At 45.0% G+C, this 13,976-nt stretch overlaps 1 protein-coding gene across 1 annotated transcript in view; it reads left to right on the top strand.

Moving 5' to 3' along the window:
- Positions 1 to 11,381, top strand: part of LOC115075294 (fibrillin-3-like) — a 144,571-nt gene extending 133,190 nt beyond the window's left edge. The window contains exons 81-84 of the mRNA XM_029575587.1: positions 588 to 683; positions 2,547 to 2,642; positions 5,227 to 5,319; positions 10,127 to 11,381. Coding sequence (XP_029431447.1) covers positions 588 to 683; positions 2,547 to 2,642; positions 5,227 to 5,319; positions 10,127 to 10,227 — 386 coding nt within the window. The 3' untranslated portion in view covers positions 10,228 to 11,381. The remainder of the gene's footprint in view (positions 1 to 587; positions 684 to 2,546; positions 2,643 to 5,226; positions 5,320 to 10,126) is intronic.
- The last annotated feature ends 2,595 nt before the right edge of the window (positions 11,382 to 13,976 follow it).

Raw genomic sequence — 13,976 nt, 5'->3', positions numbered from 1 at the left:
ATGTTTTCATTAGGTCTTACGTTATTCCTTGGATACATTATTTTGAATAATCACAGTTAAGTAAGTATAGGTGAGAGCATTCTACATCTTTTATTTAACAGAAACATTAATGATGATTGCTTTGTGTCATTTTGAAAATGAAACTATAGGGAAAAGACGCATGAAATTTCATGTTGCCTGGTGTTTTAGCACACACTAAATCATTTCAGTAAGTATTACATTGTTTTAGTGCATTCTGAAATGAATAAAAGCACCACCACAAACAAAGGCACAAACATGTAATCCATACGAGGTATTCGCATGGTGCAGCGGGAGTGAGCTGTGCCCGTAACCCACAGCTCAGTGGATTGAAACTGGTCTCTGCTGCTGGATGTGCTCCATTCTCCCGATATGGGCACGCGTTCAGCTTTTAAACCTTAAATATTTTAAGACGCTGTGCTCTCATGGATAGAAATAAAGGGTCACCTCACAAGTTCTTTGCCATTCCACAGCTGTGCACGGGCAAATGAAAGAAATGCACTCTGAGATGTAGAATAAACCGAGCATCTTCATCATGAAGCAGGCTTAACGTTTCTTTCTGCTTACAGCTACGTGCTCATCACTCTGTTACAATGGCGGGACCTGCCAGTCCTGGGGGAGCTGCCTGTGTCCTGCAGGATACACGGGGAGGTTCTGCGACAGCCGTGAGTTCTTGAAAACGCTGTGGTCAAAAATGTATTCCAGGTATAGAGGGGCACTGCCAGCACATTACATGAAGAACCAAGGAAGGAGAGTGGTGGAAGTAAAGGATAATTACAAAGTAGATTAGCGCATATATAAAAAAATGAAAACAGGTGCAAATGCAACAAATAAACAGCCATTAACTAAAGGCTCTGCAGCTTGCTGGGTTATCTTGGTTGAGTTTCCCTTATGAATGTGATTAAATGTCAGTCTAATAAGTATGTATTTTATGAACCATCCCATTTAGCTACGTTCCTGAGCTCTAGGTCAGCCAGAGAAACAGCACCTCCTCTCCCTGCTGCTAAGTCAAGCCAAATCCTTAGCTTTGCCTCTTTTGTATTCTGACTCCTGGTTATCCTGTCTTCATAATGTAGGGGTAGCACGTACACTATAGATTTCTTCTTCTCTTTATTAGTGGTGGACTGCAGAGGGGATGTGTCTTTCTACCCTGCTGCCAGTGTCCCTTCTACATTTATCTAAATCACTATTGGTCATTTTGCAATCTAAAATATATAATTTAAGAGGAAAAGAAAAACGTTGTTGGACTAAAACTGATCATTCTTTGTAGATGCCCCTTTAAAGATAATCCTATGTTGAAAACATCTACAAATGCTGCCCCCAAACCTCTCTCAAGTAATCCCTCCCAATACTTTCTCATCTATTTCATTTTAGATGTTCCTTTATTTCAGACTTATTTTGAAAAATGTAAGTCACAAATATAATAGTACTCAATATAATGCCAAGGAAAGATGCACCTTAAACAGCTTGCAGTCATGAGCATACCCCTATTAGTTTGCTGATCAAAACTCCTCCGTTGACTATTACCAAATACAGTTTGGCCAATTGCATGCTTAACATTGTTGAATATTTGCCCATTATCTCTACAAGTGAGTTCACCGGTTCCCCTCCACCACACCGTCCTGCTCCTACTCTGCTAGTAGGGTAACTTGATTTCTTCTTCCTGTATACCTACACCCATTACCATCCTTCTCTCCAATAACAGCAAAGATTCATCCCTTCTTTTCTCCATCAACAGAAAGAGTGGAAGAATGTATAGTAAAGATTTCATTAAAATGTAATGTCAGTGCATCAGCCGTTCAGTTGAAAACAAGTTGACCAACAGTTAAACGAGTTGCAGAGTTATCTTGCTGTAACTAACTGGCAAGACCTTGCCAACTCAATAAATATTAAAAAGTGATTTAACTATGAAATGTCATCCTTTTGCTTTAAATATTCCCCCCACGCCCCACTAATAACTATTATAGGCCTGAATTTATCAAAATGCACTAAATATCGCCTGCGATAGAAAAAGGGGCGTGTTTTATGGTAATAGGCACTTTATCGCAATTTGCACTAATACCTATGCAAAGAGATTTGTGCAATGTTCTTGTTCTCTCAACCTAGCTTGATGGACTCTCTACCTGATAACATCAAGCTAGGTTGAGAGAACATTGCACAAATCTCAGCTTTGGGTGAGTTTCCTCTCTCCGAGGGTCATCAAATCTTCACAAGAGAGCACTGTTCTGTTTGTACGTCTCACATTGAATGTGAAAGTGGCCCCTAACCCCCTACACTAATACCTAAACCTCACCTTGAGTTACTAGGTGGATCTCCCACAGAGATATAAATACTTATCTAGGGTGATGGCATTATGTCTAGTCTCTCTCTCTCTCTCTCTCTCTCTCTCTCTCTCTCTCTCTCTCTCTCTCTCTCTCTCTCTCTCTCTCTCTCTCTCTCTCCTTCCCGCCTCTTTCGAAGATGTGGGACATACGAGCATCCCGGGGCTTTATGCGCATCGCTGGACCTAATTATGTTTGTTCTTGCAGCTACCTGCGCCTCTCTCTGCAGGAATGGAGGGACCTGTCAATCCACAGGAAAGTGCCTGTGCCCTGCGGGCTACACAGGGAGATTCTGCGACAGCCGTGAGTTCTGAGATTCCCCCAATAGCTGTAAAGAATGAATTGAAGAACAGAGGACTCCCAGCATGAATGAATAAATTCCCTTGATCACCCTACTTAATATGTGGATGATAATGGGCACGGTCGTAAGGGCATCCATAGGACATTCATGAGAAGTAAATAAGGGATGGGCAGTATAGTGGTTAATGAGCTTGGATTCTGGGAACATTGGTTCCAATGTCCTAATACTACTCATCGTGCAACCTCGAGCACGTCACTTAACCTGCCTTTCATTTATTAGCTCTTTCAGCTAGGATCTTTATAATCAAAGCATTTTGGCTGCAAAAGCTCCTGACCTATACCAATATCTCAGCAGGTTGGATACAAATGCTGTAAAAGGACCTTTATTAATCAAAAATAATAATTGCAATAAGGCATTCCTGGGTGTGCACAGTAGTGTGAGATCAGTCCTTATCAGCTGGTCAGACCAGATGCACTTGATCCGTACTGATATCCCCTGTATGAGAGACACGTTTTTGCCATAAGACGTAATAAGTAAGGACAGATTACTTATTGGCAAATCATCGTATAATTTCACCAGTCCTAGATGAGGGTATCCATTATGTTCCAGGACAACGGGAAGTGAAGAAGTTCAACAGCCAGGTATAAAAACTCCAGCTCCTCAGCACCCCTCAGGCTGCCCAAATTCTTCCCTTCCCATTTCCTGTTTAATCAGAGCCTAATCCCATGAAGCCATCCCGAACTGGTGGAGAGACTGAGATATAAAAGTAGAGGGCTCCGTTATCAAAACCCCACGGAGCGGATTTTATTTTGTCTTTATAATTCTCTGTTTTTATTTCTATTATGCATGTGCGTTTTGTACCTTGCCCTGGACTTTTTTGGAGGGGCGGGTAATAAATACTCTAACGCATAAATCTCATAAAATACCTCTTGACTCTGTCCCAGAACGCGCCTTGCCTGCCTTTTTTTTTGTGCCAGTAAATATGCGCCCAAAACTGAAAATACTTTCCAGGTTTAAGAACTAGCATGTACGCCATTACATGTTATCCACACACATGTTACATGTTACCCACTGCATCAGCAAGCCGACTGGCTTGCTGATGCAGTTCACTTTCACAATAATAATTAAGCAGTTTTATTGTCTTCAGATTACAAAAACAGTAAAAATTTATAATATAAGTTAAAAACAAAAAATTAAAAAATAAAAAATAAAAATAAAAAATAGACAATGAAACAACAAATGCTATAAAATTATTTCATTGGAGCATTTTTTCAAATTACAATAATATTTCCATCTTTTTCTACGACATGTTACCCACACACGTTACATGTTACCCACACACATGTTACATGTTACACACACATATGCAATTTTGCGATGTGTAACAGCTTTCCAAATTTGCCTAACTGTGAAATGTCACTATTATTTTGCCTTGAAATACAGTGCAGCCACCCTTTTTCATGCATTCTTGAGAAAGTCCTCCATGTCTTTCTGAATGTATGAGTTTACGTGGGCTGAAAATGCCCTCTGCTTCAGCAGTGTGCCATGCTATTAATGACACAGCATGGTATGTGTGCATATATCATCGGATACATGATAACAGAGAGGCATGAAGTTAGCATGGGGCACATTTAAAACTAATCGGAGAAAGTTCTTTTTCACTCAACGCACAATTAAACTCTGGAATTTGTTGCCAGAGGATGTGGTTAGTGCAGTTAGTGTAGCTGTGTTTAAAAAAGGATTGGATAAGTTCTTGGAGGAGAAGTCCATTACCTGCTATTAAGTTCACTTAGAGAATAGCCACTGCCATTAGCAATGGTAACATGGAATAGACTTAGTTTTTGGGTACTTGCCAGGTTCTTATGGCCTGGATTGGCCACTGTTGGAAACAGGATGCTGGGCTTGATGGACCCTTGGTCTGACCCAGTATGGCAGGTTCTTATGTTCTTATATAAAAGGGTTGGATTAGCACAGGTCTGAAACTTGTGAGCGTGGCGCCATTCTCGAGGCTTTTACAGACATTCAAGTGCAAGAACCTTTTGTATAAAGGTAACATCTTAAGGGATATCACTCTATCCAGGAATTATATCAAAAGTGACTTTGGTTTGACTTAAGAGATCTTGAGGGATCAAACATGCTGACCACTCTGTCCACTCAGCTTCACCTCTTCACCTGCTATTCCATTCAGTAGGAGGGAAAGGAAAAAACGAGGGGATGGGGCCTGGATTAGGGAGCCGAGTGGCTCTTCTCATCTCTGTCTGCTCCGGCCTCAGCCTCATCCCCTCCCATCCTTCCCTGCACATTGCCTGTGAGGGAAAGGGTTGGGGCAGGAAGCAGAGAGCCGAGAGAGAGTGCAAACAGGCAGGGTGTGGCTTTCTTCAGATGCTCAAACCCTTGGCCTTGGTGCTATTGCTCACACATTGCAAACCTGTGGTAATTCAACCCCTTACCTGTGTGTGTTCAGATGGTTTAATTAGAGGGTGGGGACAGGCTTGTTGATCTAGTGAGAGGTTGTAAATTGTGTGGCAGCAGGCTAATTGTGTGCACTAACAGTGACTAACTTGGCTGTGTTTTCTTTTGTCCCAGCAATGTGTAGTACAACCTGCAGGAATGGCTGGTGCAGCGCCCCGGGACTGTGCTCCTGCCACACCGGATACACGGGAGCAGACTGCGCTACAGGTGAGGGAGCAGGAGGATGCGTGAATGGATAAATAGCTTTTTGTTCTTTTAATCATTCTACCAATGTCCCCAATTTTTGCAGCTATAAAGGGGCCACGGATTTTACCTGTTTCCCAGTTCATATTTTACTTCTTCACTTAGTTTCCTTTTTAGCATTTTCCTGTTAAAATGCAACTTCTTTTGCTTTTCTGCTACACCAGTCCAGAACAATTGGGTTTAGTCCCTCATCCAATTGACAGAGGCAGAGAACATTTTTTTCATCCTGTACCATCATTACTACATTTGTGTGCTGCAGTGACAGCTAAAGGCAGGATTCTCTGCTTCCAGCTGATGGGATTGAGCAGCAGTGTTATACATCTGAAACATTCAATTTGATTGGGCCGTGCACCTGTAAGTTTTACAGAGTAGTGAGCCGAAATTTGATTATGCTACCATTACCATCAAAGGGTTCATGGTTAAGCAACTTAAGAGCAGTTCTTGTTCATATCCCAGATCAGTCCAGACAAGTGGGTTTTGCATCCCTACCAGCAGATGGAGGCAATGAACAAAAAAACCTTTCTGACACTGCTATGTAAGCCGCAATGCCACTTGCAGTCCCTCAGTATTTCTCTGTCTCCAGCAGGTGGTAGAAGTGCAAACCTGCAGTCTGGAGATTTCTTAAAAAAAAAAAGACAGAATATGGTTCTTGTGTGAGCTCCCTGAAGTGTTAGGCATGGGCCATCCCTCAGGTGTGGAGCAGGGCGAGCAGGGGGTTCGTATCCCTGGTTTGGCTCATCCTGAGGTCAACAAGGGGACTGAAAGCCAGTGCTCTGGCTCCTTTCTTCCCCTTGGACAGTTCTCTCTGTCCCTCCGGTGTCAAAATCACTATCGGGAAAGTATTCCATTTCTTTTTTCTGGGGGGTATTTTCGAAGGCCTGTTGTCATTAAAAAAAAAGAAATTCGACAAGAGACAGCTGCTGATATTCTGGTCTTGAGGCAGCTGAGGGAGGAAAAAGAGAGCGAGCTGTTGAGGCCCACTGGGTGCATGGGTCGGGAGACTTCAGTGCGGGCTGTTTGCAGGCAAGTTCCTATCGAGCGTGAGGTGCGTGCATAATAGCGGCGGCCGTGAGATGCGGCTACTGCTTCTAGGCCTGTGGGGAGATGAGTACACACCTAAGAGTAGACGCGCTATGCGGCAAGTGTGCCTCGGGAGGAAAAGAAAGCCCAGGGACAGCCGCTGAGGCAATACGGGGCAAAAGGTTTACCCAGCCGATTGCAGCAGGCAAGAGAACTCAATTGACAAGCTCGGGAATAGCGTTCATTTTCTTACCTTGTGGCAAACAGCAGGAAGCACAGGGGCAAGGGAGGGATTCCCCACCCCCTTTATCGCCACTCATTCGTGATTTCCCTGTGGACCCAGAGAGCAGTGATGAGGCTGAGGAGCCCATGGGAAAGATTCCAGAGGATTAGAAGGTTTTTCCTCTGGCTTGGTCCTATTATTGCATAAAGTTTATTTAGCAAACAAAAAAAGGGGGGAGCAGTAGGCAAGCATGCTCTTCCACAGAAGACACAATCTCAACGCACAATTAAACTCTGGCATTTGTTGCCAGAGGATGTGGTGAGTGCAGTTAGTATAGCTGTGTTTAAAAAAGGATTGGATAAGTTCTTGGAGGAGAAGTCCATTACCTGCTATTGAGTTCACTTAGAGAATAGCCACTGCCATTAGCAATGGTTACATGGAATAGACTTAGTTTTTGGGTACTTGCCAGGTTCTTATGGCCTGGATTGGCCTCTGTTGGAAACAGGATGCTGGGCTTGATGGACCCTTGGTCTGACCCAGTATGGCATTTTCTTATGTTCTTATGTTCTCTGATAGACCTAGGGCTCATCGGATGAGTGATGCTGCTGATGGGAGTTTAGATGATGGCCTGGAAGAGCCCTTCGGGGACTTATAAGGATGTCTGTGATCTGGAGGATCTTCCAGTGGCCGAAGATAATCCTAAGGTGATTAAGTTGTTCAGGAAGGTCAGACTGTGGCCTTTGATCCCACACATGTTTGGAAGAGTTAGAAATAAAAATTTCTCAGGAGAGGTCCAACCATTAAGGGTGGACCCTGTCATGGAAGGCCTGCAGGACTGCCCTAAGTCTTTAATTTCCATAGAACAATAAAACAAAAGAAAAAGAATTGGTTCTCTGGGAGTGGGATACTCCAGAAGTGGAACTGAAGAAAGCTACCATTCCGGTGGCAGGTTCAGTTCTGCTAACAGATGCTCAGGATCGGAAGTATCCACCTGAAAAGGATGTTTGAGATTTTGGCCTTGAGCATACGGGCAGCAGTTTGTAGCTGTTGTATGCAATGGGCCTATCTATGATGGTGCAGAGCTTGCAGACAAAAGGACAGGTTTTCCATCTGGAAACAGCCAGGGCTTGTGTGGTGGACGCGCTCTATGATCCAATTCTGACATCATCCAGTATTATGGTGTCGGTGGTATTGTCTGATTACACAATTGGTCAGTCGACATCTGGTCCAAGTCCCAGCTCAGTAATTTCTCCTTTAAGGGGCAGTTATTGTTCAGCGCAGATCTGGAGCAACTAGTAAAGCATTTTGGGGAAATACCAAAGGGCTAGAGTTGCCTGAAGATAAACCAAAATGGAGCAGAAAGAGTTTTCCACCTTGATCTAGATTTCAAGAAATGAGAAGGTATCACTCAAACAGAAGGTCGTTCTCATCTCAGAAGCAAGGATCAGGGTGGCAGCAGTCACATAAATCCACCCAGAATAGCTCAGGTCAAGGGGTCGGAGGCAGCAAGACCTCACAATGAAGTGAGGCTGGTCCACTCTTCTCAAAAAGTGGTTGGAGGGAGATTGGCCCTTTGTTTACGAGGCGTAGTCCGAGGTCGCTTTGGACCAATGGGTACTGAATTGGATAAGAGATAGATACGTCTTTGATTTTGCTCATCCAGTCCAAGAAGTCTTCAGGAGTTCCCCTTGAACATTGTGAGTAAAGAGACACCATGCACGAAATGGTAGAGTGTTTACAATGTCTGGAAGCGATAGTGCCTGTTCTCCAGGAGAACAGGGGAAAGGCAGATATTCAAGCTATCTCAGGGTGCCATAGGAAGAAGGCACTTTCCGCCCCATTCTGAATCTAAATAAGGTCAATGTGGCACTCTGGATATCTCACTTTCTCCTGGAAATATTGCAGTGGTTCACAAAAGGGAATCTTTGGGCTTGGCTAGATTTGACAGAGGCTTATCTGCATATACCCATCAGGCCAGGCAGGAGTCTCTATGATTTAAGATACTAGGCAAGTATTTACTGTTCCAGGCTTTACCTTTGAGTTGGCGACGGCTCCTCGGACCTTCCCAAAGGTGATGGGTAGTGGTAGCTGCGGCTTTGCAGAAACAAGGGGTCTTGGTACACCCCTATCTGGATGACTGATTCATGAAGGCAAAGCCAGGAAACATGTTTCATCATTCCGTGCAGTGGGAGATGCAGAAGTTGTAGTCTCTAGACTGGGTGGTAAACCTAGCAAAGAGCAGTCTTATTCCCTCTCAGTCCCTGGAGTATCTGGAGGCGCATTCGGTACCCGGTTGAGAAGAGTGTTCCTCACTGCGGAGAAGTTGACGAAGTTGTAGGCTCAGGTCCATTGTCTTTTGTGCCTTTTGGTACCAAGAGTGTGGGATTATTTGCAGGTCTTGGCCACTTATGGCTTCTATTCGCATATATGAGGTCTCTCCCAAGGGCTCTTTTGTCTTACTGGAATCCGCTCTTGGAGGAATTTTAGCTCTTGCTACTGCTTCAAGAGATTGTCAGGTCCAGTCTTTCATGATGGCTTTCTCAGGACAATTTAGAGTGAGGAGTGGAGTTAGAGATCCCAGATTGAATAGGAGTGACTACTGTCACCAGCCTGATGGATTGGAAGACTATCAAAGACAGACGGCTCAGGGTCCGTGGTCCCACCCTTTTCTGGGGCTGATGCTAACCATCCTTGAATTCTGTAGAAAGCATTAGGCTGTGCCCTGTACAGTTCAGAGCAACATATGCCACCATTTTAAATATGGATGCCAAAATGTCACACTGCGGGATTCAAACAATGTGAAGGAGCTTTGCCATACAGAAGCGTCATCTTTACTGACATCTGAAGAAAAGACTGATTTGGCACTATGCAACATCTCTGAATAATTCATATGTAGATCCGGTAAGAGCATCACATCCTGCAAGTTTGCAAAGTATATGCTGTTACTGTAAAGCGTTGTGATCTTCTTGTGGAGCATCTAACTAAATAATATCAAAACACACAAACCTATGTATTAAGGAGTGGGGGCCCAGCAGTTCCCTCCTGCTTCTTTGGGTTTCTCGCTGAAGCAGGACTGGACTCTATTGGGCTACAGTGTATTGCCTCTTGATTTGCATCTAACTGGGGTTTTCCACTAGTTTTATCCCCTCCCCTCCCAACTCAGCCAGTGCAGTGAAAGGCCTTGACCATGGCCCGTGTCACTGTTTTGTGAAGGTTACCACTCCCTTCTCTGTGGTTGTAAAAGTAGCTGGAGCCGAGCCCAGCAATCAAACCCGGGTTTTCCTGCAGGTAGTACACAGCTCTGCAGCTATGCCAGCCCAGGCTCATGTATTGGGAGTGAATCATAGCAGATCACCAGCATGTCCAGGCTCCTGTGAGAGGTGATCAATTTGAATCATAGCAGATCAGCAGAATGTCCAGGCTCCTGTGAGAGGTGATCAATGTGTGGGCTTCAGATACACTTTCTAAGTTCAGGAAGTCTCTTTCTTTTCAAATATGGCTATATAATTGCATTGTCTCCCTTCACAGCTACCTGCACCTCTCTGTGTAGGAATGGAGGGACCTGTCAGCCCTCGGGGAACTGCCTGTGTCCAGTGGGATACAGTGGACAGCTTTGTATCATCCCATAACTTGCCATGAAGTGGATCCAAATGGACCAGAAAGTCTCCTCCCATCAGGAAGAGGACAAGGATACAAATGTTATATTGACTGTTTGCATTTCAGCCTCACTGAACCAGAGGAGACATGCTGCCTGATTTGAATTCATTAGTAATCAGTCAATTAGAATTAAACTAATCTGTTTTCCCAAATCAAAATCTAGACTAAATCTGAAACCAAGGATCATGGAGTTTTATGTTTGCATATAAAGAGGCCATCAGCTGGTGAAAGACTGTATCAGAGCATGCAGTGCCCCAGGTTTTTATTTACAGTCCTGAGGCTCTCCTGGTGTCTCCCTGCTCCCTAGCCCCCTCTGCCTGTACAGGTTTTAGTTTTTCTCTTGGTGTGGGCTGATCTAGGTAATGACAATACAGTAGTTATAAATGTAATCTGACAATGCCAAATCATGAAACTTCTGTAAAGTTAAAATTAAAGCTAAATTAAGACTAAACTAATAACTTCTTGAACTGTATTACCAAGAATGTTCCTCCCTGTGCCCCAGTAGTGACCATCACTTGCCACTAGCACTTGTAGCAGGCTTGTTTGGGCTGTACAGAGAGAGGTGTTACTCATCCAGATCACTGGAGAAGCTTGAGTGTCTCCAGAGAAGATTTGGACCAGGTTTACAAGATGACCATGAGTTGACAGGTCCTATTTTAATACCTTCTATTGGATTTCAGTCATCTTGCCTCTAGGCTGTGTATAACCTCCATTTACTTTAAATCCAATTTCACTTCACAGACTCTGCATCCTTTAAAGAATTTGTGGACATTCTCTGTTTATGAAAATTCTGATTTCTGGCAGATATAAACACTAAACATCCTGTCCATTAGTTGCCATTTTACAGGCTTCTCCAATTTGTTGTTGCAGTAAAGGTCTTAAACTTGGAGCACGGAGGTTCTCATAACAACTTGTTAGTTTGTATATGATCTTTTGTATGTCGAGCTACTTGATCCTATAGTAATATATACATTTATCCTGAAAATCATGAATAATTAATTTTACTTCTTTGTTTTATTACCTCCTGAAAAATTAATTTGACCCATGGTACAATTATATAATCATTTTTTGACTGTATACAAAACCTGTGCCCATATAGTCTGCATTTATCAAAATGAATTAAAAAAAAAAGTATCTTGATCAATGCTTCTTGCTTTCTTTACTACTTTGTGAATGACATCTTCACTTTACATCTAAAAATGAACAAACTGACTATGGCTTTCCTGTCAGCAGTGAGTCACTCAGGATAACTGTAATGAAAATCTCCAAAAGGATTGTTTTGAACTAACTTACCTTAGAAGCACAATATATATTGCAGGGGGAGAGCTCAGTATCCCACAATCCAGTGGGAGCACTGAGAAGAGAGGATAACCTTTCTGGTACCTGAAGAAAATCGCTAAGTACTGGCTTGGGGAAATGTTAGAACATAAATATTTATGGGTATTTTGGTGTGTTTGTGTCTGTATTAAATAGCTAGTCACAGGGCAGGCTAAAACCAGGAGTTTGTGTATTTGTCTTTCCCTCCCTCCCACCCACCCCTATCTCATCCTTTGATTTATAGGCAGGTGCCACTTTCACACTTTAAAAAAAAAACTAATCAACATTTAACTTAAATTCAGTAATTCCCCATGCCTTAGCAAGAGTTTAATCATCCCCTTGTAGGTCACTATCAAGACTCTAATTGTACACATTCCTACTCCCATAGCAACCTAAACTTAACTAGGAACTGAACAAAATTAAGATGAAGGCAATAGTCCAGCAACAAGAGGGGGGCCTTCCAGTCTTTTGCCTTGAGTATCACATGTATGATTTTTTACCCACTGGTGAGAGATTGCATACATGCACCTGGTGCAAAAAGCTTCTGTCTCTCAGAGAATGAATCCGATCTCTGAAGTCTAGAGTGGCAGACCTGGAGGAGCTGAGGCAGACAGCAATATAGATGAGATTATCAGGGACATTGTAGCCAAGTCCCAATTCCAGTCTGGCAGCCCTTGTTGCGGTCCTGGTCGCCAGGCTAGCGACCGGGTCCTTACCTTTCTGCCGGCTCCCCCGGGGCTGCCGCGATCCGCCGCGTCTGGGGCCTGTAGGGCCGCATGGCAGCGTCTCCCTCCACGTGGAGACGCCGCCGAAGGCCGAGCCTGACTCCTCCCACTGCCTGGGCACGCGCGCGCGCGAGGAGGGGGCTCTTAAAGGTCCAGCACCCGGAAGTGCTGAAACGCCCCGTTCCTGACGTCAGACGCTGGCTGGCTATTTAAACCAGCGTCTGACTGCCTTACCTTGCCTTTGCAACGTGGTCGCTCTTTGAGTGGTTAGTTGCCTTGTTCCTGCTTGTTCCAGCCGTGCCTTGCTTCCAGCTCTGGTTCCTGCTTGTTCCAGCCGTGCCTTGCTTCCAGCTCTGGTTCCTGCTTGTTCCAGCCGTGTCTTGCTTCCAGCTCTGGTTCCTGCTTGTTCCAGCCGTGCCTTGCTTCCAGCTCTGGTTCCTGCTTGTTCCAGCCGTGCCTTGCTTCCAGCTCAGGTTCCAGCTCATTCCTGCTGCGCCTTGACTCCAGCTCCGACTTCACGATTCTCCTTGTCTTCAGCCAGCCACGACCCTCGGACTTCTTCACGATTCTCCTTGCCTTCAGCCAGCCACGATCCTCGGACTTCTTCACGATTCTCCTTGCCTTCAGCCAGCCACGATCCTCGGACTTCTTCACGATTCTCCTTACCCTCAGCCAGCTACGATCCTCGGATTTCTTCACGATTCTCCTAAGTCCCAGCGACTCGGACCCCTACGGGCCCCTCCTGGGGGGGTCTCGGGTTTCCAGGGTGAAGACGTCATCCTTCAGCTCCAGCTAAGCTCCGCCTCCCGGCTCATTACCAACTGTGGACGTCGTCCATATCAGCCGGCCCAAGGGTCCACTATTGACTTTCTTCACAACATAACAGTTTGCAAAGGCCATGGACTCGGCGGACTCCTCTCCTGTGCAGGCCATCCCTGGCATGGCTCAAAGAATCCAGCAGCAACAGCAATGCCTAGAAGTCTTGGCTGCTACGGTGGATCGTTTAGCCAGCCGCTTGGACGCCAATCCTCCATCGGTGGCACAACCTCTGCCTCCACCGGCAGTTCAAATTCCCGCTCAGACTCAGCTTCCAGCGCCTACACGTTATTCCGGGGATGCCAGATCGTGCAGGGCGTTTTTGAACCAATGCTTCATCCGTTTCACCTTATTACCGGGGCAGTTCCCGTCCGATGCCGTCAAGGTAGCTTACATTTTGTCTTTACTCGATGGGAGGGCCATGCTGTGGGCCTCTCCCATGTGGGAGAAACAAGACGCCATGCTGCACAACTTACAGGATTTCGTGACTCATTTCAAACAGACATTTGACGAGCCAGCTCGTGCAGCTACCGCTACCACTGAAATCCTGCAGCTAAGACAAGGGTCCCGCTCACTAGCAGAATATGCTATTGAATTCCGTACTCTGGCAATGGAACTCGGTTGGCAGGATGACTGCTTACGGGGTATTTTCCTGGAAGGACTCGCAGGTCGTATCAAGGACGAGTTGATGGCTCGCGACCTGCCCCTCACCCTGAATGGGGTAATAGACTTAGCAGGGAGGATAGACCGACGTTTGCAACAACGAACCAAGGAGGCTCGAGTGCTTCGTCGTCCCGTTTCCTTGGCACCTTCCTTCTCCAGGTCTATGGTAGTACCTCACAAAACATCATCGGCCACCGGCA

Source organism: Rhinatrema bivittatum, chromosome 13 (assembly GCF_901001135.1).
Source record: "Rhinatrema bivittatum chromosome 13, aRhiBiv1.1, whole genome shotgun sequence".
NCBI lineage: Eukaryota > Metazoa > Chordata > Amphibia > Gymnophiona > Rhinatrematidae > Rhinatrema > Rhinatrema bivittatum.
Note: the sequence above shows the minus strand (reverse complement) of the source record. Positions and strands in the feature narration are given on the sequence as shown.